At 44.0% G+C, this 23,658-nt stretch overlaps 1 protein-coding gene across 2 annotated transcripts in view; it reads left to right on the top strand.

The window, feature by feature from the left end:
• The first annotated feature begins 4,822 nt into the window (after nucleotides 1–4,822).
• Nucleotides 4,823–23,658, top strand: part of LOC119943922 (sucrase-isomaltase, intestinal-like) — a 126,706-nt gene continuing 107,870 nt past the window's right edge. For both annotated transcript variants that reach the window (XM_038765131.1, XM_038765140.1), the window contains exons 1-2: nucleotides 4,823–4,879; nucleotides 22,285–22,804. In XM_038765131.1, the coding sequence (XP_038621059.1) occupies nucleotides 4,834–4,879; nucleotides 22,285–22,804 (566 nt within the window). In that variant the 5' untranslated portion in view covers nucleotides 4,823–4,833. The remainder of the gene's footprint in view (nucleotides 4,880–22,284; nucleotides 22,805–23,658) is intronic.

Below are 23,658 nucleotides of genomic sequence, written 5' to 3'. Positions count from 1 at the left end.
TGTGCAGAGGGAGGGCATTCCAGGCCAGGGGGAGGACGTGGGCCGGAGGTCGACGGCGGGATGGGCGAGAACGAGGCCCAGTGAGGAGATTAGCGGCAGAGGAGCGGAGGGTGTGGGCTGGGCTGGAGAAGGACAGAAGGGAGGTGAGGTAGGAGAGGGAGAGGTGATGGACAGCCTTGAAGCCAAGTGAGGATTTTCTGCCTGATGCATAGGTTGATTGGTAGCCACTGGAGATTTTTGAGGAGGGGAGTAATATGCCCAGAGGCAGGCATTAAAAGTGATTACTAATAGGAACGATAATGAAAACCAAGTCCATGAGTATGGACAGGGCCAGCAACATGGCATAGTTGATAGAGCATGTACCTGGGAGACAGAAGGTCATGGGTTCTAATTCCAGCTCCCCCACTTGTCTGCTGTGTGACCTTAGGCAAATCACTTCACTTCTCTGTGCCTCAGTTACCTCTTCTGTAAAATGGGGATCGAGACTGTGAGCCCCTCGTGGGACAGGGACTGGGTCCAACCTGATTTGCTTGTATCCACCCCACTGGTTAGTGCAGTGCCTGGCACATAGGAAGCACATAACAAATACCATAATTATTATTGTTATTATTATTATTATTTTTAAGTAGCTCCACAGGTGTTTAAAGACCAGGCTGTATTCTGCAGCTACTGGTTCTCTAACGCTCCCTGGGCTGCCTATGGAAGCCCTTCCCTCCCCTCACAAAGGCACTTCCTCATAAAAATAATAGTAATGATGGCATTTATTAAGTGCTTACTATGTACAAAGCACTGTTCTAAGCGCTGGGGGGATACAAGGTGATCAGTTTGTCCCACGGGGGGCTCACAGTCTTAATCCCCATTTTCCAGATGAGGTAACTGAGGCACAGAGAAGTTAAGTGACTTGCCCAAGGTCACAGCTGAAAATTGGCGGAGCCGGGATTTGAACCCAAGACCACTGACTCCAAAGCCCGGGCTCTTTCCACTGAGCCACTCTCTTTCTGCTCGAAAATCTTTCCTGGAGTAGATGTGTCTATGTTCGGCAGGGTCTCAGGGTCGGGACAGGAGAAAGGAACCTCCCCATTGTCTCAGAGGACAGCAAAGAGGTACGTTTTCATGGGTTTCACATTTTGCTCTAAAAACCCTGAAACATTTTTGCAGTTCTTTCAGCAATTGGGTGGATTCAGAGGGACCCAGTTTTGGGGAGGGGTCCAGAGCCTTGGACCAAGGAAGGGCAGGCAGACGATTTGATGATATTGTGCAAGAAACTACACACCTCCCTCCCCTCAGGGCCCAGGTCTCAGCAGACAGGCTCAGGACCATGTACAGGGAGTAAAGATTCTGGGGAGGCAGAGGGCACGGGGAGGTGAATTCTGGGGTGCTTGGGCAATTACTCTCCCCCTCCTTCAAAGCCCTATTGAAGGCCCATCTCCTCCAAGAGGCCTTCCCTGACTAAGTCTTCCTTTCCTCTTCTCCCACTCCCTTCTGCGTCTCCCTGGCTTGCTCTCTTTATTCATCCCCCCCATCCCCACCATACTTAGGTACATACCTGTAATTTTATCCACTTCTATTAATGTCTGTCTCCCCCTCTAGATAGTAAGCTCACTGTGGGCAGGGAATGTGTCTGTTATATTGTTATATTGTACTTATATATGTATATTAATATACATGTACTTATGTATGTATATTGTACTCTCCCAAGCACTTAGTATAGTGCTCTGCACATAGTAAGTGCTCAATATATATGTATATATGTTTGTACATATTTGTTACTCTATTTATTTATTTATTTTACTTGTACATATCTATTCTATTTATTGTATTTTGTTAGTATGTTTGGTTTTGTTCTCTGTCTCCCCCTTTTAGACTGTGAGCCCACTGTTGGGTAGGGACTGTCTCTATATGTTGCCAACTAGTACTTCCCAAGTGCTTAGTACAGTGCTCTGCACACAGTAAGCACTCAATAAATACGATTAATGATGATGATGAATGCATATAATTGACTGGCTGATTGATATGGATTATTGAGGAAATCCACAAGTAAGTCATTTGACTCCCATGCTCTGTTTGAGAGTGGCCTCCAGCACTAGATCTGACCAATCCAGAGAACTTGCTTGGACTGCTCCATTTCAAGATCTGGGCGGGATGTTTTACTCCTCTTCGGAAACCTGCTGAAAGATAAAGGTGGAGATTACAAAATGGAGATTGCACACCCTAACAGCAGGAATAGGATTTATTGGCCTAGGCCTAGGTCATCATTAGAGGAGGAGTGTGTGGGGGCTGGATGTAGTAGAAAATCAGGGATTACATGATTAATTGCGGGATTACATGGGGAATACAGGTACCCTTTGGGAAAATGTTCCTAGTCAAGGCAACAGGTTCTGGTGGAGAGCCCAGAAGAATCAGGGTGTCGATGTACTGCAGAAGCAGTCCGTAAACACTGTGAATCAATCAGTTGTACCCATCTGGATACAGAAGAGAGTTCCAGGACTCTTTGCCCTGGGTGAGATCCAAGGTGGGACCTCAGCTGGGTCACTGATGGCAATAAAGACTCACTCATTCATTCATTCATTCATTCAGTCGTATTTATTGAGCACTTACTGTGTGCAGAGCACTGTACTAAGCACTTGGGAAGTACAAGCTGGCAAGATATAGAGACGGTCCCTACCTAACAATGGGCTCACAGTCTAGAAGGGGGAGACAGACAACAAAACAAAACCTATTAACAAAATAAAATAGATAGAATAGTAAATATGTACAGGTAAAATAAATAGAGTAATAAATCTGCACAAACATATATACAGGTGTTGTGGGGAGGGGAAGGAGGTAGGGTGGTGGGGAGGGGGAGGGGGAGAGGAAGGAGGGGGTTCAGTCTGGGAAGGCCTCCTGGAGGAGGTGAGCTCTCAGTAGAGCTTTGAAGGGAGGAAGAGAGCTAGCTTGGTGGATGTGTGGAGGGAGGGCATTCCAGGCCAGGGGGGGGATGTGGGCCAGGGGTCGACAGTGGGACAGGCAAGAATGAGGCACAGTGAGGAGTTTAGTGGCAGAGGAGCGGAGGGTGCGGGCTGGGCTGGAGAAGGAAAGAAGGGAGGTGAGGTAGGAGGGGGCGAGGTGATGGACAGCCTTGAAGCCGAGACTGAGGAGTTTTTGCCTGATGCGTAGGTTGACTGGTAGCCACTGGAGATTTTTGTGGAGGGGAGTAACATGCCCAGAGCATTTCTGCACAAAGATGATCTGGGCAGTAATGCAAGCTGTCAATCACTTCATTTCTGCCATGACATGAGTTAGCACTGTCATTCATTTTATTTCCTTCATCTTTACTATCATTTTGGTTACTTTTTAAAGCCAACAGAGCCAAAGTGTCGTATGTAATGTCAATAACAAAAAATTCATCTCTCAGATGTGTTCTAAATAGTCTTTGTGGGCTGGGGTAGATTTTGCCAGTGGTCTTGAGAAGTTTGGAAATGGCTGAGTTTTGGTGGCTTCTCTATCTGTGAAGCTGGCCCCTCCTTGAAACCCTTACTGAACCCCATTGTTGATTACTCCCTGCAGGATTTGAGTTTTGGCAGGCTTTACTGATTAGGGAGTCTTAGGGAGTCTGTGTACAGCACTTTCGTCCTTATCCATAATTTATTTATTTATGTTAATGTCTGTCTTCCCCTCTAGCCTGTAAGCTCGCTGTGGGCAGGGAATGTGTCTGTTTTATTGTCATGTTTTACTCTCCCAAGCATGGTTAGTACGGTGATCTACACACATTAAGGGCACAATAAATATGATTGATTGATAGAGACTGAACTATCAGAAGCAGCATTGCCTAGTGGATAGAGCACAGCCTTGGAAGTCAAAAGGATTTCTATAATTCTATTTATTTATATTGATGCTATTGATGCTTGTTTACTTGTTTTCATGTCTGTCTCCCCCTTTCTAGACTGTGAGCCCGTTGTGCTCAGGAATTGTCTCTGTTGCTGAATTGCACTTTCCAAGTGCTTAGTACAATGCTTTGCACACAGTAAGCACTCAATAAATACGATTGAATAAATGAATCTGGGTTCTAATCCCAGCTTTGTCACCTATCTGCTGTGTGATCTTGGGCAAGTCACTTAATGTCTCTCTGCCTCATTTACCTCATCTGTAAAATGGAGATTAAGACTGCAATCCCCATGTGGAATATGGGTTGTATCCAACCAGATTATTTCATATCTACCCTGGCATATACTGGGTGCTTTACAAATACCATGAACAAAAAAAGCAGCCTTTAGGAAACTGATTCTTCTTGCAATGTGGAAGTTGTTCATGTCTCTTTTTGGTGGTTTTTATTGTCTGTGGTTTATATGTTTTCAGATTTTTAAATATTTCAGAGGAGTTTCAGAATCTTTAATATACCAAAAGAGGAAGCTTGGGATCTCGTGCTTTTGACCCTTTCAACCTGTGGCTTGGTCTACAGGGTAACAGGGAATGTAAAAATCCTTTTGGGGTTATTATTTGTTTTTTGACTAAAAATGAAAGATTGATTCCATCTGGATAGCTAACGAGCTTAGAAGGAAGAGCATCATAAAAACTATGAAGAAAGCTTTCTATACTATGAGCATTTCAGCTCACCTGCTGAAAACAGGAAATGTCCTTCAGATGACGTTCCATGACAAGTTGCTTATCTTTTGGACAACTTCCACTCAGGCATCCTTGGTTTGTTAATTTCAGTACTTTAAAGTACAAAGTACAAACTACAGGTTCAAAAGTGTTATTTGCAATGACTTCAATTTCAGCATTTCCCTTATTTGGTAAAATTATCCCTGTATAAATATGGAACATTCCAGTTAAAGAACACATTCTCCTGGAACCATGAAAGACGGAAGTCTTTTCCACCTTTATGCCATCTTGCTGGCAGGTAAGAGAAGTCCTGTTTTGAGTAGAAATACTACTCCCTCCTGTTGACGGCATATTCTGGTGGAAAAGGCACAGGCTTGGGAGTCCAAGGACCTGGGTTCTAATCCCAGTTCTGCCACATAATAATAATAATAATGATAATAACACTATCTGTTAAGCACTTACTATGTGCCAAGGCTGTCCTAAGCACTGTGATAGCTGCCAGGTAATTAGATTGTCCCACATGGGGATCACATTCTTAATCCCAATTTTACGGATGAGGTAACTGAGTCACAGAGAAGTTAAGTAACTTGCCCAAGGTCACACAGCAGACAAGTGGTGGAGCCAGGATTAGAACCCAAGTCCTCTAACTCCAAAGGCCATGCACTTTCATGCTGTAAGATCTACAGAAAGTCATTCCTGACTTTCCTCTTCTGTAAATTGGGGATTCAATACCAGTTCTCCCTTCTACTTAGACTGTGTCTGAACTGATTATCTTGTATCTACCCCAGTGCTCAGTATAGTGCTTAAAACATAGTGAGCACTTAACAAATAATTCAAATACCACAAATATTATTATTGATTCATTGATGTTGATGTCTACTTGAATGCAGCGGTTGGGTCTACTGACTCTATTGTATTGTAATTTCCTAAGCGCTTAGTTCAGTGTTCTGTACATAGTAAGTGCTCAACAAGTACAATTAATGGTACGATTGGGAGCCTCATACTGAAAGAGACAAAAACAGGATCAATCAATCATATTTAGATCAATCAGACACTGCACTAAGCACTTTGGAGAGTGCAATACAAGAGAGTTGGTAGAAACTGCCTACAACGAGCTTATAGTCTAGAGGGGAAGATTGACATTAATATAAATTAATAAATTATGGATATGTACATAAGTGCTGCGGGGCTGGGGGAAGATGTGAATAAAGGATGCAAATTCAAGTACGAGGGTGATGCAGAAGGGAGTGGGAGAAGCGGAAATGAGGGTCTAATCAGCGGAGTCTTCTTGTAAAAGGTGTGATTATAATAAGGTTTGAAGGTGGGGAGAGTGATCATTTGATGAATAAGAGGGAGGATATTCCAGATCAGAAGCAGGATATGAGAAGGATATGACCCGCTCTGCCAATTGTCAGCTGTGTGACTTTGGGCAAGTCACTTAACTTCTCTGTGCCTCAGTTCCCTCATCTGTAAAATGGGGATTAAGACTGTGAGCCCCTCATGGGACAACCTGATCACCTTGTATCCCCCAATGCTTAGAACATATAGTAAGCGCTTAACAAATACCATCATCATTATTATTATTATATGAGGCAGGACAGAGAAGCAGTGTGGCTCGGTGGAAAGAGCACAGGCTTGAGAGTCAGAGGTCATGGGTTCTAATCCCAGCTCCATCACTTGTCATCTGTGTGACTATGGGCAAGTAACTTCACTTCTCTGGGCCTCAATTCCCTCATCTGTAAAATGGGGATGAAGACTGTGAGCCCCATGTGGGACAACCTGATTACCCTGTATTTCCCCAGCACTTAGAACAGTGCTTGGCACATAGTAAGTGCTTAACAAATACCGTTATTATTATTATTATATGAGTGAGAGGTCGTCGGCGAGACAGACATGATCGCGGTACAGTGTGAGCCCGTTGTTGGTTAGGGACCGTCTCTATATGTTGCCAGCTTGTACTTCCCAAGCGTTTAGTACAGTGCTCTGCACACAGTAAGCGCTCAATAAATACGATTGAATGAATGAATGAATGAATGAATGAGTAGGTCATCATTAGAAGAGCGATATGTGCAGGCTGGTTGTAGTAGGAAATCAGGGATACCAGTTATTCAATCGTATTTATTGAGTGCTTACTGTGTGCAGAGCACTGTACTAAGCGCTTGGGAAGTACAAGTTGGCAAAATGTAGAGATGGTCCCTACCCAACCACGGGCTCACAGTCTAGAAACGGGCTCTCAGTCTAGTCATGATTAATTGTGGGATTACATGGAGAATACAGGTCCCCCTTGGGAAAATGTTCCTAATAAAGGCAACAAGTACTGGTGGAGCGAGTCCAGGTTGAAGAATTGGAGTGCCAAGGTGTGATCTAATAATAATAATAATGATGATATTTGTTACTCACTTCCTAATTGCCAAGCACTGTTCTAAGCGCTGGGGTAGGTTACAAGGTTGTCTCTGCTCCTGGCATGCTGGGTGACCTTGGACAAATCATATAACCTCTCTGAGTTTCCTCATCTGTAAATGGGAATGAGACCTCTGCCTTTCCTTATCTAACAGGGATAATGGGGGGATAAAATGAATTATTAATGTGTAAGTGCTGCGGAAAAGTGAAAGCTCTAATCAATTCAAAAAATTATTATATTATCAGTAAAGGAAAAAAAATGATGCAGGAATTCTCACTATTAGAGCCTATAAGCCAAAGATGGAAGGATGTTCCTCAACTGCAGAACAACCTTGGAAAGAACACAGGACTGGGAGTCAGGAAACCTGGCTTCTAGTCCTGGCTCTGTCACTTGCCTGCTGTCTAACCTTAAGAAAGTCATTGGACTGCTCTATGCCTCAGTTTCCTCATCTGTAAATGGAAATTATATGTTTATTCTCCCTCTCCCTTGAACTGTGAGAGCTGGTTATGATGGAGACAGTGTCTGATATGATTGGACTGTATTCATCCAAGCGTTTAGCATTATTCTTGGCACGCAGCGCTTGACAAATATCACTATTATCACTATTATTATTCACAACATCGCTAAAATCCACCCGGTCTTCTCTTTCCAAACTGCTGCTACATTGATCCCAAGTCCTCCTCATTTCCCACCTTGACTACTGCATCGACTTCCCTGCTGACCTCCCCTCCTCCTCTCTCTCTCCACTCCAATCCATCCTTCACTCTGTGCAGTACAGCTCGTCACACATTCCCACTTCATCATCATCATCATCAATCGTATTTATTGAGCGCTCACTATGTGCAGAGCACTGTACTAAGCGCTTGGGAAGTACAAATTGGCAACATATAGAGACGGTCCCTACCCAACAGTGAGCTCACAGTCTAAAAGGGGGAGACAGAGAACAAAACCAAACATACTAACAAAATAAAATAAATAGAATAGATATGCACAAATAAAATAAATAAATAAATAGAGTAATAAATATGTACAAACATATATACATATATACACTTTCTCTAAGACAGGCCCATCCACACTGTATTCAAGTTCCAGTCCCTTCTATGTTTCTGACCCCATTATCTGACCCAGGTACAACCCTGCTCTCTTTCTTTCCTACCTTTCTGCTTTCTCTCACCTGAAGTAAAAGCAGCAGCTTCTGCTACTGGGATTTTAAGACCTCTTGGTTTTCCGCTCAGTTACTCCCACCTGAGAAACTTCAGGGAGCTTTAAAAAAGCTAGTGGAAAGAAAATATTGACACTTCCTCAGAATAAAGACCTTGGACAGAACCTAAAAAAATTGCCATCTGGGCAGACCATTATTTGAAAAGGCTGGAAATACGAGCTACTTACAGGTTGATTACCAAATTTGATTTGTATGAAAATTTGATTTAGCCAATTAGACTAATTAAGGGTTCATCTGTTCTGTAGTTATGACAGTGAAAGATGTATTGAATTATATGGTCTTGATGCAAGATTACTGAAAAACTTAATAGTAGACGGGACCTGTTTGGGGGATCTGAGAATGATAGTCACTTAGATTCTAAAATACGGTACTAAACAATAATTCTCATCTAGGAATACTTAATGTTAAATCACATTTTTATGAAGCATTTCAAATGATCAGAGATACCTAGCATTCAGAAAAATCAGCATTATAGATTGAATTTCAAAGTCTATATTTGAATTGAAAGGTAGCCCAAGGGGTAGCAAATGATACAGTCTTTGTCTCTGTATTTTCTTGTCTCTGCCTCCACCTCTCTATTTCTCTAGTCCTGCCATTTCACATCGATTTTATATCAGTGCTTCTTGTTTCTCTGACTCTCCCTCTCTGGGTTGTCTGTTACCTGGGTCTTTTGGACCCAAATTTAGATTTTGTCCTTTTCTGTTCTATTTGTCTTTCATTCTATCTCTTCATTTTGGTTTGTTAATAATAATAATAATAATAATGGCATTTGTTAAGTGCTTAGTATGTGCCAAGCACTGTTCTAAGCACTGGGGGAGATAAAGGGTTATCAGGCTGTCCCAGGTGGGGCTCACAGTCTCAATCCCCATTTTACAGCACCGGAGACAGAAACTAAATTACAGGGAGGGGAAGCAACAGAGTTTAAAGATATGTTTGTAAGTGCTGTGGAGCAGGAAGGATGAGGGAATACCTATGTACCTTAATGGAGGCCTTCCCCAATTAAGCCCTCTTTTCCTAGGCTCCCTCTCCCTTCTGCATCAACTGCACACTTGGATTTGTGACCTTAGGGCATTTGATATTTGCCCCATCCTAAATCCCACAGCATTTATGTATATATCTTTAAATTGTATATTATAAATTATTTACTAATGTTACTGTCTCTCTCTCTAGACTGTAAGATCATTGTGGGTGGAGAATGTGTCTGCCAACACTATTGTACTTTACTTTCCCGAGCGCTTAGTACAGTGCTCTGCTCATAGCAAGCATTCAATAATAATAATAATGATTGTATTTGTTAAGTGCTTACTATGTGCCAAGCACTGTTCTAAGCGCTGGGGTAGATACAAGGTGATCAGATTGTCCCACGTGGGCTCACACTTTTAATCCCCATTTTACAGATGAGGGAACTGAGGCACAGAGAAGTTAAGTGACTTACCCAAGGTTACACAGCACACAAGTGGTGGAGGCGGGATTAGAACCCATGGCCTCTGAGTCCCAAGCCTACGCTCTTTCCACTGAGTCATGCTGCTAACCACTGATGATGGATGAGTGCCCTTCTATGTAGGTTATAAATGGAAGTGATGAAATGAGCTTGACTTTCCATTTCTCGTTCCTGTCTTTCCTTCTTCTGTGTCCTAGTCCGCTGTATCTGTCTTCCTGTGCCTATCTGGCTCCTTTTTGTCTGTCTCCATTTCTCTTTGTTTCATCATCTCTGTTCTAACTCGATGTGGGCAGAGTAGTTAGGCTCTGTGCCCTCTTTGAACCTGGTCAGGGAGTGACTGGGTATTTTCCTCTCAGGACTCTTCTAGGAGGATGTGGAGCCTGGCATAAAGGTGAGAGAAATACGAGTGAGAACAAGGATTGGGGAGGAGAGAGAGGAAGGGACTGATGGACTGTTGGGGATTGGGAAAATCTCAGTAGGCTGATGATCGTTTGAGCCACATTGCCCTCTGAGCAACTCCCTGAAGTTCTGCCATGTTTTTCTGACTGGCTGTTCCGAAGAAATACCAAAACCTCACCTATATCCCCAAATGCTTGAGGCAGGCCTGAGTAATCACTGTAGAAAGCAATCAGTTGCACTGACTGACTGTTCACTGTGTGCAGTCATTCATTCAATCATTCAATCATATTTACTGAGTGCTTACTGTTTACAGATCACTGTACTAAACGTTTGGGAGAGTACAATATAACAATAAATGGAAACATTCCCTGCCCACAACAAGCTCACAGTCTAGAGGGGGAGACAGACATTAATATAAATAAATGAATTCTAGGTATATACATAGTGCTGTGCGGTTGGGAGGGAGGGGTGAATAAAGGGAGCAAGTCAGGGCAGTGCAGAAGGGATTAGGAGAAGAGGAAAGGGGTGCTTAGTCGGGGAAGGCCTCTTGGAGGAGATGTGCCTTCAACAAGGCTCTGAACTGGGGAGAGTAATTGTTTGTCAGATTTGAGGAAGGAGTATTACAGCTGGGTAGCATGTTGGGAAAATGATTCTACCTGTATATTATCTTAGAATAACATAAGAATAATAACTGTGGTTCTTGTTAAGCATTTACTATGTTCCAGGCACTCTACTAAGTACTGGGGTGGAATCAAGAAATTGGGTTGGACACAGTCCCTGTCCTACATGGGGCTCACAATCTTAATCCCCGTTTTACAGATGAGGTAACTGAGGCACAGAGAAGTGAAGTGACTTGCCCAAGCTCATACAACAGACAGGTTGGGGAGCCAGGATTAGACCCCAAATCCCACTGACACCCGGGCCCGTGCTCTTTCCATTAGGCCATGCTGGTCCACTTCTCTTCACACAGTAAGCGCTCAGTAGATACGATTGAATGAATGAATGAATACTGCAGATCCCTTGTCCGATGCACAGAGCTGGGCCCTGGATCAGGTGAATGCATCAGCCGTCTTAACCAGGCCAAGCCCCACCTCCTCCAACATCCAATTTCTTTCCTGGAAGTTCCACGTCAGCACAGTTGTGTCCGGTGGCAGCTTTAGCACATTTCATTCTTCTAATGCTCACCTTCTCACTCTACCTTGATCTCCTCTAGCTTGCCGCCAACCTCTCGCCCATGTCCGCCTCATGCTCGGAATGCCCTCCCTCCTCATACCTGACAATTACATTCTTGGCCTTCAAAGCCTTACTGAAGGCACATCTCCTCCAAGAGGCCTTCCCAGACCAAGCCCCCTCTCCTTTCCTCTTCTCCCTCTTCTGTGTCGCCTTGACTTGCTCCCTTCATTCATGCCCCAGCTGAGCCTCATAGCCCTTATGCACACATCTGTCATTTACTTATTTATATTAATGTCTGTCTCCCCCTCCAGACTGTAAACTTGTTGTGGTCAGGGAATGTGTCTGTTTATTGTTATATTGAACTCTCCCTAGCTCTTATTACAGTGCTCTGCACACAGTAAGTGCTCAGTAAATACCAGACTGACTCTAGGGCAGCCTCTCTCTGCTTTCACAGCTCCCTTGGGAGCAGTGTCCCCTGAATCTTTATTGCCTTTCTTTACTCAGCTGCAACTATTTACTCCTTCCCTTTGCTGTTTGTTTATCTGCCTCAGAGTTGGTTGGGGATTCTCATTTTGTTAGACTTTCATTTTGTCTATTCCTTACAAATGTTTTACCGGCCCAGGAGAATCCACATCCAGGGGTCACAGGGGGCATGTTGATGCTGTAACAAGTTATCAAAAATGGAGCCTCTAAAATTCAAATCCTCTAAGCCAGATGATCACAAATTTGATTGTTGAAACGCTCTCCCAGACCGATCATTAAAATCCCATCAGCCCTAACATGGTCAGTTCAGATGGCGTCTGCCTGAACAGAGTTTGTGCCCAGAAAGAATATTTCCAATACACTTTGGTGAGCCACAAATTAAACTTGCCTGACTCCTGTTGTAACACTGTTTTGTGCTCCATTTCTCCCAGGTTCTCCTCTGCAGTCATTCCAGCTGACTCCTCTGTTCTACATCTCCCTTCCCTTCCCTAGCATCTCATTGTCCTCTTTCCTCTCCAACTCATTTCTTCTTCTCTTGTCCTCCCACCTCATCCTCTCTCTGCTCTCCCCTTTCCCCGTCCTCTCTGCCCTACCTCCATGTCCCCCCTCCCCTCCCCTTCCTCTAATTCTCCTCCCTCCATCTTCTCATCTTCCTCATTTATTTCTTCTTTTCCTCTTAGTTATTTTCTTTTTCCACCAATATTTCCATATTTCCAATGTAGAATAATAATAATAGTAACCGTACTATTTGTTAAGCGCTTACTATGTGACAGACACTTTATTAAGAGTTGTGGCGGGGGGGGGGGACACAAGCAAATCGGGTTGGACACAGTCCCTGTCCCACATCAGGCCACAGTCTTAATCCCTATTTTACAGATGAGGGAACTGAGGCCCAGAGAAGTGAATTGACTTGCCCAAGGTCACACAGAAGAGAAGTGGCAGTTCTGAGATTGGAACCCATGACCTTCTGATGCCCAGGCCCATGCACTACCCACTTGGCCATTTTACAATAGCTTCATTGTCACAGACCGTCCATCTCCTTTTCAGTGGTTCCCTCCCTTAAATTCCCAAATCTGAAAAAAAAAAAGTCAGAGGTTGAAAAGAGGAGTAGTGATTAAGCTGTGTTCATATGAGGAAAGGGAGACTGAAAAGAAGATTGGGTGAAGAGGGGAAATAAGGGAGAGGTGGAGAAAAGATGGGAGATAGAGAAGGTAGTAAAGTGGAGAAGGGGGACACAAAAAATGGGAGTGCTTTTTTATGGTACTTGCTAAGCAGTTACTATGTGCCAGGTTTGTTATCAATCAATCATATTTACTGAACATTTACTGTGTGCAGAGCACTGTACTAAGTGCTTGGGAGAGTACAATATGACAATATAACAGAATTGGTAGACACATTCCTTACCCACAATGAACTTACAGGATAGAGGGGAGGACAGCCCTACCCTCACAGCACATATATATTTCTCTGTAATTTATTTGTTTATTTATTAATTTATATTAACGTCGTCTCCCCACTAGACTGTGAGCTCATTGTAACAGGAATGTGTCTGTTTTTTTATTGTACTCTACCAATAATAACAATAATAATAATAATGGCATTTATTAAGCGCTTACTATGTGCAAAGCACTGTTCTAGGCACTGGGGAGGATACAAGGTGATCAGGTTGTCCTGCGGGGGGCTCATAGTCTTACAGATGAGGGAACTGAGGCACAGAGCAGTTAATTTACTTGCCCAAAATCACACAGCTGACAATTAACAGAGTCGGGATTTGAACTCCTGACCTCTGGCTCCAAAGCCCAGGTTTTTTCCACTGAGCCACGCTGCTTCTCAAGCGCTTAGTACAGTGCTTTGCACACAATAAGCACTCAATAAATATGACTGACTGAATGAATGATACATTAATATAAATAAATGAATTACGGGTATGCACATACGTGCTGTGGGGTTGAGGGAGGGTGAATAAAGGGCACAAATCAGGGTGACACAGAAGGGAATGGAAGTGGAGGAAATGAGGGCTTAACCAAAGAAGGCCTCTTGGAGGAGATGTGCCTTCAATAAGGCCTTGAAAGTGGGGAAAGTAATTGCCTGTCAGATGTGAAGAGGGTGGGCATTCCAGACCAGAGACAGAATGTGGGCAAGATGTTGGCAGTGACATAGTTGAGATCGAGGTGCACTGAGCAGGTTGGCAACTCCTCAATATTGGCTTCAAAGCTCTCTATCACCTTGCCCCCTTTTACCTCACCTCCCTTCTCTCCTTCTACCACCCAGCCCGCACACTCTGCTTCTCTGGTTCCGCTAACCTCCTCACTGGGCCTCGTTCTCACCTGTCCCACCATCGACCCCTGGCCCACGTCCTACCTCTGGCCTGGAACCCCCTCCTTCCTCACATCCACCAAACTAGCACATTTCCCCCCTTCAAAGCCCTCCTGAAAGCTCACCTCCTCCAGGTGGCCTTTCCAGACTAACCCCCCCTTTTCCTCTGCTCCTCCTCCCTTCCCCATCACCCCGACTCCCTCCCTCTGCTCTGCCCCCCTCCCCACCCCACAGCACTTGTGTATATTTGTACATATTTATCATTCTATTTATTTTATTAATGATCTGTATATATCTATACATATAGATACAGACATGTATATATCTTCACTTTCTAGACTGTGAGCCCACTGTTGGGTTGGGACCGTCTCTATATGTGGCCAACTTGTACTTCCCAAGCGCTTAGTACAGTACAGTACAGTACTCTGCACACAGTAAATGCTCAATAAATACAATTGAATGAATGAATGAATGAATCTATGATTCTATTTCTTTATACTGATGCTATTGATTTATTTTTATTGATTTATTTATTTATTTTATTTTGTTAGTATGTTTGGTTTTGTTCTCTGTCTCCCCCTTTTAGACTGTGAGCCGACTGTTGGGTAGGGACTGTCTCTATATGTTGCCAATTTGTACTTCCCAAGCACTTAGTACAGTGCTCTGCACATAGTAAGCGCTCAATAAATACGATTGATGATGATGATGATGATGATTGATGCCTGTCTACTTATCTTATTTTGTTTTGTTGTCTGTCTCCCTCCTTCTAGAATGTGAGCCCATTGTTGGGTAGGGACTGTATTTATTGCTGAATTGTACTTTCCAAGTGCGTAGTATGGTGCTCTGAACACAGTAAGCGCTCAATAAATATGATTGAAGTGCTTTGCACACAGTAAGTGCTCAATAAATACGATTGATTGAATGAATGAACAGTCAAGGGTGCAGGCAAAGTTGTAGTAGGAGAGTAGTGAGGTGAGGTAAAAGGGGGCAAGGTAATTCTAAGGAGTTTCTTTTTGATATGGAGGTGGATGGGTTAACACCAGAGGTTATTGAGGAGTAGGGAAACTTGAACTGAACGTTTTTATACAAAAACAATCTGGGCATCAGAGTGACAAATGGACTGGAGTGGGGAGAGAAGAGGCAAGAAGCTTGGATTAATTTGATAGCAGTTTGGAAGGAGAGGAAAGGGCTATTTTAGAGATGTTGTGAAGGTTGAGTCAACAGGATTTCGTGACTGAATATGTGGGTTGAATGAGAGAGATGAGTCAGAGATAACACCAAGGTTATGGGCTTTTGAGATAGGATGGTAGTACTGTCAACACTGACAGGAAAATCAGGGAGAGGACAGGGTTTTGGTTGGGAAGATAAGGGGTTTTGTTTTGGACACGTTATGTTTTAGGTGTCGGCTGGACATCCCTATGGAGATATCTTGGAGAAAGGGGAAAATGTGAGACCATAGAGAGGGAGAGAGATCAGGACTGGAGATACAGATTTGGGAATCATTCACAAAGAGGTGGTAGTTGAAGCCATGGGCGCTATTGAGTTCTCCATTCATTCATTCATTCAATCATATTTATTGAGCGCTTACTGTGTGCAGAGCACTGTACTAAGCGCTTGGAAAGTACATGTTGGCACCATATAGAGATGGTCCCTATCCAACAGCAGGCTCACAGTCTAGAAGGGGGAGGCAGACAACAAAACAAAACATATTAATAAAATAAAATAAATAGAATAAATATGTACAAGTAAAATAAATAGAGTAATAAATATGTACAAACATATATACATATATACAGGTGCTGTGGGGAGGGGAAGGAGGTAAGGCGGGGGGGATGGGGAGGGGGAGGAGGGGGAAAGGAAGGAGGGGGCTCAGTCTGGGAAGGCCTCCTGGAGGAGGTGACCTCTCAGTAGGGCTTTGAAGGGAGGAAGAAAGCTCGCTTGGCGGATGGGCAGAGGGAGGGCATTCCAGGCTAGGGGGAGGACGTGGGCTGGGGATCGACAGTGGGACAGGCGACAACGAGGCATGGTGAGGAGATTAACGGCAGAGGAGCAGAGGGTGCAGGCTGGGCTGGAGAAGGAGAGAAGGGAGGTGAGGTAGGAAGGGGCGAGGTGATGGACAGCCTAGAATCCAAGGGTGAGGAGCTTTTGCCTGATGCATAGGTTGATTGGTAGCCACTGGAGATTTTTGCGGAGGGGAATAACATGCCCAGAGTGTTTCTGCACAAAGACGATACAGGCAGCGTCGTGAAGTATGGATTGAAGTGGGGAGAGACAGGAGGATGGGAGATTGGAGAGGAGGCTGATGCAGTAATCCAGACGGGATAGGATGAGAGCTTGAACGAGCAGGGTAGCGGTTTGGATGGAAAGGAAAGGGTGGATCTTGGCGATGTTGCGGACATGAGACCGGCAGGTTTTGGTGACAGATTGGATGTGAGGGGTGAATGAGAGAGCAGAGTCGAGGATGACACCCAGGTGACGGGCTTGTGAGATGGGAAGGATGGTAGTGCCGTCAACAGTGATGGGAAAGTCAGGGAGAGGGCAGGGTTTGGGAGAGAAGATAAGGAGTTCAGTCTTGGCCATGTTGAGTTTTAGATGGGAGTGAGCATAGATGGAAAATAGAAGGGGACCCAGAACTGAACTCTGAGGGACTCCCAGAGTTAGGGGGTGGAAAGCAGAGGAGGAGCCCACAAAAGAGACTGAAAATGAGAGGCCAGAAAGATAGGAAGAGAACCAGGAGAGGACAGTGTCAGTGAAGCCAAGGGTGGATATGTTTCCAGAGGAAGGGAGTTATTGACAGAGTCAGAGGCACCTGAGCGGTCAAGGATGACTAGGATGGAGTAGAGGCCATTGGATTTGGGAAGGAGATTATTTGTAACCTTTGAGAGGGCAGGTTCTGTGGAGGGAGGGGGATAGAATCTAGATTGAAGGGGGACAAGGAGAGAATTGAAGGAGAGAAATTTGAGACAGCGGGTGTAGATAACTCACTCCAGGGGTTTGGAGAGGAATGGCACCAGGGAGACGGGGCGATGACTGGAAGGAGCCATGGAGTCAAAGGAGGGGTTTTTAGGATAGGGGAGACATGAGCATGTTTGAAAGCAGTGGGGAAGAATAAATTGGAGGGCAAACAGTCGAAGATAGTGGCCTGGGAGGAAAGAAGGGAGGTGGCAAGTGTTTTAATAAGGTGTAAAAAGATGGGGTCAGATACACAGGTGAAGGGGATGGGACTAAGTGTTAGGTTAGATACAGGGTAACCAGGATGGACACAGTCCCTGTCCCATATAAGAATCCCAAACTATATCAGAGAAAGGAAGATTTAATCCCTTGTTTATAGAAGAGGTAATTGAGGCACAGAAAAGTTAAGTGACTTGCCCAAGGTCACACAGCACACAAATGACAGAGTCAGAATTTAAATTCAGGTCCTTTGACTCCAGGCCCATACCCTTTCCTCTAGGCCATGTAGCTTTGAAGTTTCTATAGGATAGACATGGGAGGTGAGGAGACAGGACAAATGGAAATTCAGGGAAAGAAGAAACATAAGGGTGAAATAAGAGGCAGGGTGGACATGAGTTTCTCTTTTCGCCAGTCAGTGCTGGGGAGATGTCATTGTTTAGTAGTGTTTCAATGTTTTCTTATTTTTCAACATTTTGGACTATGTTGTGAAGGTGTTTTTTTTTTTTTTACTTTTCATGACTTTCTCCATCATTGTCTTGGGTTTTTTGATGGCCAGTCTTCCTTCGCTTCAAATTTAATTGAGCACTGCCAGCCAAACCTGAATGTAGAGAGTTATATTTTCAGTATATGAACAGAGTTGTTTTAAGGTGGTCACTGAGAAATTAAAATTCAACAAACAATCCTGAATCAGAGGATCATTTTCTAGCAGGAAACTTCAGCAAAGTCACATGCAAGAGAACCAGGCCTGATTTCCAGGCTTCTGTCCAGTTCCATCTCTTTCATCTGCCATATTCTTCCTCCTCTCACCATCTTTCCTATATTTTCCTCTCCCCAGTCCTCCTTATTCCCAGCCCATCACCTTCCCTCCTCCTATCCCAATAATAATGATATTGATAATAACAATAACAACAATAATAAGCTCACTGAGGGCATGGAACGTGTCTACTGACTGTTATATTGTACTTTCCCAAGTACTTAGTACAGTGCTCTGCACATAGTAAGCACTCAGTAAATAAAACTGATGAATAATAATAATGATAATAATAATAATAATGATAAAATAATACTATTTGTTAAAAGCTTACTATATACTAAGAATTGTGCTGAGATAGGTGCAACACTGTGGCTCACCCCCTTCTCCTGGATACATTATCCCTCCTTGGTTTCACTGACCCTATTCTCTTAAGGTCCTCCTATCTCTCTAGGCCCTCATCAGCCTCAGTTGCTGGCTAATTCTCTCTAGCTGTGGGAATCCCTCAGTGTTCAGTTTTGGGCCCTTTTCTATTCTCCATTTACACCCACTTCCTTAGAAAATTCATCTATTCTCCATTTACACCCACTTCCTTGGAAAATTCATTAACTTCCCCATTTTCAACTACCATCTGATTCCCAAATCTACCTCCGTTGCCCAGACCTCTCCTCTGTAGTCTTGCATTTCCTTCTGCTATAGGGGCACATATAATAATAATAATAATAATAATAATAATAATGTTGGTATTTGTTCAGTGCTTATTATGTGCCAAGAACTGTTACAAGCACTGGGGTAAATACAAGGTAATCAGGTTGTCCCAATTGGAGCTCACAGTCTTAATCCCCATTTTATAGATGAGGTAACTGAGGCACAGAGAAGTGATACGTGTATGCCCTGCTGACTCATGAAGCTTGACATGTCCAAAACAGAACTCCTCATCTTCCCACACAAATCTTTTCCTCCCTTAGACCTTCCCCATTACTGTAGGCAACACCACCAGCCTCCTTGGCTCACATGCCCGTAACCTTGACATTACTGTGAACTCACCTGCCTTATTCAACGAGCATATTCGGTCGGTCATCAAATCCTGTCAGTCCTACTTTTACAACACCAATAGAATCTGTCCCTGCTCTTCATCCAAGCTGTTACTACAATGATCTAAGCACTGTATACCACCTTGACTAAGGCCTTCCCAGACTGAGCCCCCCTTTTCCTCTCCTCAATCAATCAATCAATCAATTGTATTTATTGAGCACTTACTGTGTGCAGAGCACTGTAGTAAGCACTTGGGAAGTACAAGTTGGCAACATATAGAGACGGTCCCTACCCAACAGTGGGCTCCCCCCACCCTCCCTCCTTCCCCTCCCCACAGCACCTGTATATATGTTTGTACAGATTTATTACGCTATTTATTTTCCTTGTACATATTCACTATTCTATTTATTCTGTTGATGATGTGCATCTAGCTTTATTCTATTTGTTCTGATGACTTGACACCTGTCCACATGTTTTGTTTTGTTGTATGTCTCCCTCTTCTAAACTGTGAGCCCGTTGTTGGGTGGGGACTGTCTCTATATGTAGCCAACTTGTACTTCCCAAGCACTTAGTACAGTGCTCTGCACACAGTAAGCACTCAATAAATACAATTGAATGAATGAATGAATGAATGAAGTCAGTTAATCATATTTACTGAGCCCTTACTGTTTGCAGGGCACTATATTAAGTGCTTGGGAGGGTAAAATATAACAATAAAGAGGCCCATTCCTTGCCCACAATGATCTTACATTCTGTAGCAGGAGAAAGACATTAATATAAATAAACAAATTACTGCATGCAGACTACAGCATTAGCATCCTCGCTGACCTTCCTGCTTCCTGTCTCTCCCCATTCCAGTCCATACTCCATTCTCTTGCCTGGACTATTTTTATAAAAAATCATTCTAAATCATTCTGTCCACCTCCAGTGCTTCCCCATCCACCACCACATCAAATAGAAACTCCTTATTACCATTTTAACACACTCATTCAACTCGTCCCTTCTTTTTTACCTCACTGATCTCCAACTACAATCCAGCAACCGCACTTTTCTGTGCTAACCCCAACCTCCTTACTGTACCTCAGTCTCCCATCTCTTACTACAGGCACTTTAGCCCACATCTTCTCACAGGCCAAACTCCCTCCTCCTCCTCCTTCATATCCAACAGATAGATTAACTCTCTTTCTCCCCTCAAAGCCCTACTAAAATCACACCTCTTCCAAAAGCTTTATCTGTCTAAATCCTCATTTTCCCTTATACACCTATGCACTTTGCTCTGTATCCCTTAAGTACCTGATATTCACCCCATCCACAGTCTGGGAGCACTTATGTACATACCCATTTCCCCGATCTGTAATTGATTTTAATGTCTGTCACCCCTGCTAGACTGTAAGCTCCCTGAGAGGAGGGTTTCCATCTTCCAACTCTACTACACTGCACTCTTCCGAGCACTTATTACAGTGCTCGGAACACAAGACGCGTTCAATAAATATCACTGGTTGTTTGATTGTTACAATGCAATCAGGTGAAATACAGTCCATGTCACACACGGGCTCACATTCCAAGACAGAGGGAGATATTTGATTCCCATTATAAAAATGAGGAAATAGAAGCACTGAGAATGACTTGCCCAAGGTCACACAGCAGGGATAGGTTTAGAACCCAGATCTTTGGACTAACTGGCCTATGCTTTTTCCATGAGGCCACACTGCTCCTCTCCCTCTTGCCAGTTTCTCTCTCTTCCAAATTTCCCTTTTTCTCCTCAACTCCATGCAAATGGGGACACTGTCTCCTACATTTCTGATTGTCACCAAAGAAACCTGAGAATTCAGGGAGCGGAACAGATTAGAAGTGCCTATGTACTGGAAACAATAAGAAAGGGAAAATACATCCAAGGAAAAGACTTCCAATCTTCCCTGCCATGGCTTCTTTAGGTCCTCTAAAGTTCACACACAGCTCTGCAGATAATCATTTGTCCCTAGTAAAGAATTATGCTGGTGAGCAGTGAAGAATGCTGAATTGTTAGTTTTATTGACCTGGTATTTCCCAAGGGAAAAGTGGGTTGGGAGAAATACATTTTGTAGACAGATAATTTCACTGAGTTTGTCAAGGCTGAACTCTTTAAAACCTTCCTTGAGCTATAGAACTTGAGCCTGAAGCTAAATCGACAACTTTGTAGGTAGCATGGACGATTAGGTGAACTATAATAATACGTAATTACTACAAAAGTTAACTATATTACATAAATGAACTACATTAGGTGAATCCCTTCTGCCTTCTGGAGATTAAGGGGTGGAATGAGCAGGGGCATCACAGTCAGAGGACCTGGGTTCCACCACTTGTCAGTTGTATGACCTTGGGCAAGCCACTTAAATTCTCTGTGCCTCAGTTACCTCATCTGTAAAATGTGGATTGAGACTAAGCCCCACGTGGGACAATCTGATTACCTTGTATCTACCCCAGCGCTTAGAACAGTGCTTGGCATTTAGTAAGCGCTTAACAAATACCATAATTATTATTATTATTGTTTATTGAGAGCTTACTGTGTGCACAGCACTGTACTAAGCACTTGGGAGAGTACAATATAACAATAAACAGACATATTCCCTGCCCATAGTGAGCTTGCAGTTTAGAGGAGGAGACAGACATTACTATAAATAAATAAATTACAGATATTTGCATGAGTGCTGTGGGGCTGGGAAGGGAGATGAATAAAGGAAGCAAGTCAGGGCAGCACAGATAGGAGTGGGAGAAGAGGAAAGAGAGGCTTAGTCAGGGAAGGCTTTTCGGAGGAGATGGGCCTTCAGTCAGGAATTGAAGCGGGGGAGAGTAATTGTCATATTTGAGGAGGGAGGGTGTTCCAAGCCAGAGGACGAGAAGCAGTGTGGCTCAGTGGAAAGAGCATAGGCTTGGGAGTAAGAGCTCATGGGTTCTAATCCCTACTCTGCCACTTCTCAGCTATGTGACTTTGGGCACGTCACTTAACTTCTCCGTGCCTCAGTTTCCTCATCTGTAAAATGGAGATTGAGACTGTTAGCCCCACATGGGGCAACCTGATTGCCTTCTATCCCCTCCAGCACTTAGAACAGTGCTTGGCACATAGTAAGCGCTTAACGAATACCATAAAAAATAAAGTGGGCGAGGAGTAGGTGGTGAGATAGAGGAGAGTCTACCTCCTACAGACTGCTTTCTCCTCCTGAAAATCATGTCGGGCAATGGGGTCTTGATTAGAATGCATTCTTTCGAATTGGATTTTCTCTCTTTCTGAGCTGTTATTTTGGTATTTTCTTCTTTCCCTGCTCTTTCAGTTCTAGCCCAGCCTTCTGGCTCCAAATCATGTTCCAGCCCCATGTCCCCACACCTCCGGAAGGACTGTCACCCTGAAGCCGGAGCTTCTGAAGCGAGCTGCCTCGCCAAGAAATGCTGCTGGGTTCCATCCAAAACACCCGGCATTCCTTGGTGTTTTGAGAAAATGGATGGCTGTTCCATGGTTGCCGCCTCCCAATGGATCGATTGCCACCCAGAGCCAGGGGCCTCGGAGGCCAAGTGTAAGAGCCGAGGTTGCCAGTGGTGCCAGACTGAAAACTCTAATGTGCCATTTTGCTTCTATTACTCCAAAGAAGAGGCAGCCTGTGCCAATAGCTTTCCGTTTCAGAAACGCATCGACTGTCATCCTCAGCCCGGGGCGACTCGAGAGACGTGCGAAGCTAAGGGATGCGTGTGGTGCTCTTCGGCTCTGAGGAATGTTCCCTGGTGTTTCTATCCTGCAGACGGTCCGCACGGCTACGCTATGGATGCAAAACCACAGAGGACTGCAAAAGGATGGAGGTAAGTTGGTATTTCAAGCTCTTCAAACAGCTTCTCCTGGGCCGGTGTGGGCCATTTGGGCAGTTTTTTAAAGTTATTTCTCATTTCCTGAACATATCTAATTGATTGCTGATCCCTAGACTGGAAGGGGAAAAAGAGAAGGTTTGGTCTTTAAGGGTCCTAATGTAGAACTGGCATAGAACATGAGGCTTCTGAGCCAGATCGGCTTGTCGGGACGGTTGGATAAATGGACCCAAGGTGGAGGTCTGGGGAGAGGTTGGGTTTCCTTGAGTAGGGCTTCAAGCAGAGTGGCTCAGTGGATAAGATCATGGTTCTGGGAGTCAGAGGGACCTGTGTTCTAATCCCTGCTCCACCACAAGTCTGTTATGTGCCTTTGGGCAAGTCACTTAACTTCTCTGGGCCTCAGTTACCTCATCTGTAAAATGGGGATGAGTGCAAGCCCCATGTGGGACAGGGACTTTGCCTGACCTGATTGACTTGTATCTTCCCCAGATCTTAGAACCGTGCTTGGTACATAGAGAGAGCTTAAGAAGTACCACAGTTATTATTAAATGTTTATTCCATCTAATAACAATCTAAATCCACTCAGAGGCACTTTGCTTAGCTGCAGGGCTGATTTCCCCTTTCCTGCTCTACCATAATAATAATTGTGGTAGTCATCAATAATAATAATAATAATAATAATAATAATGGTCTTTATTAAGGACTTCTATATGTCAAGCACTGTTCTAAGTGCTGGACTAGAAACAAGCAAATTGGGGTGGACACAGTTCCTGTCCCATGTGGGGCTCATTGTCCCCATTTTACAGATGAGGTAACTGAGGCACAGAGAAGTAAAGTGACTTGCCCAAGCT

Source organism: Tachyglossus aculeatus, chromosome 2 (assembly GCF_015852505.1).
Source record: "Tachyglossus aculeatus isolate mTacAcu1 chromosome 2, mTacAcu1.pri, whole genome shotgun sequence".
NCBI lineage: Eukaryota > Metazoa > Chordata > Mammalia > Monotremata > Tachyglossidae > Tachyglossus > Tachyglossus aculeatus.
This window is presented reverse-complemented; position numbering and strand designations above follow the sequence as displayed.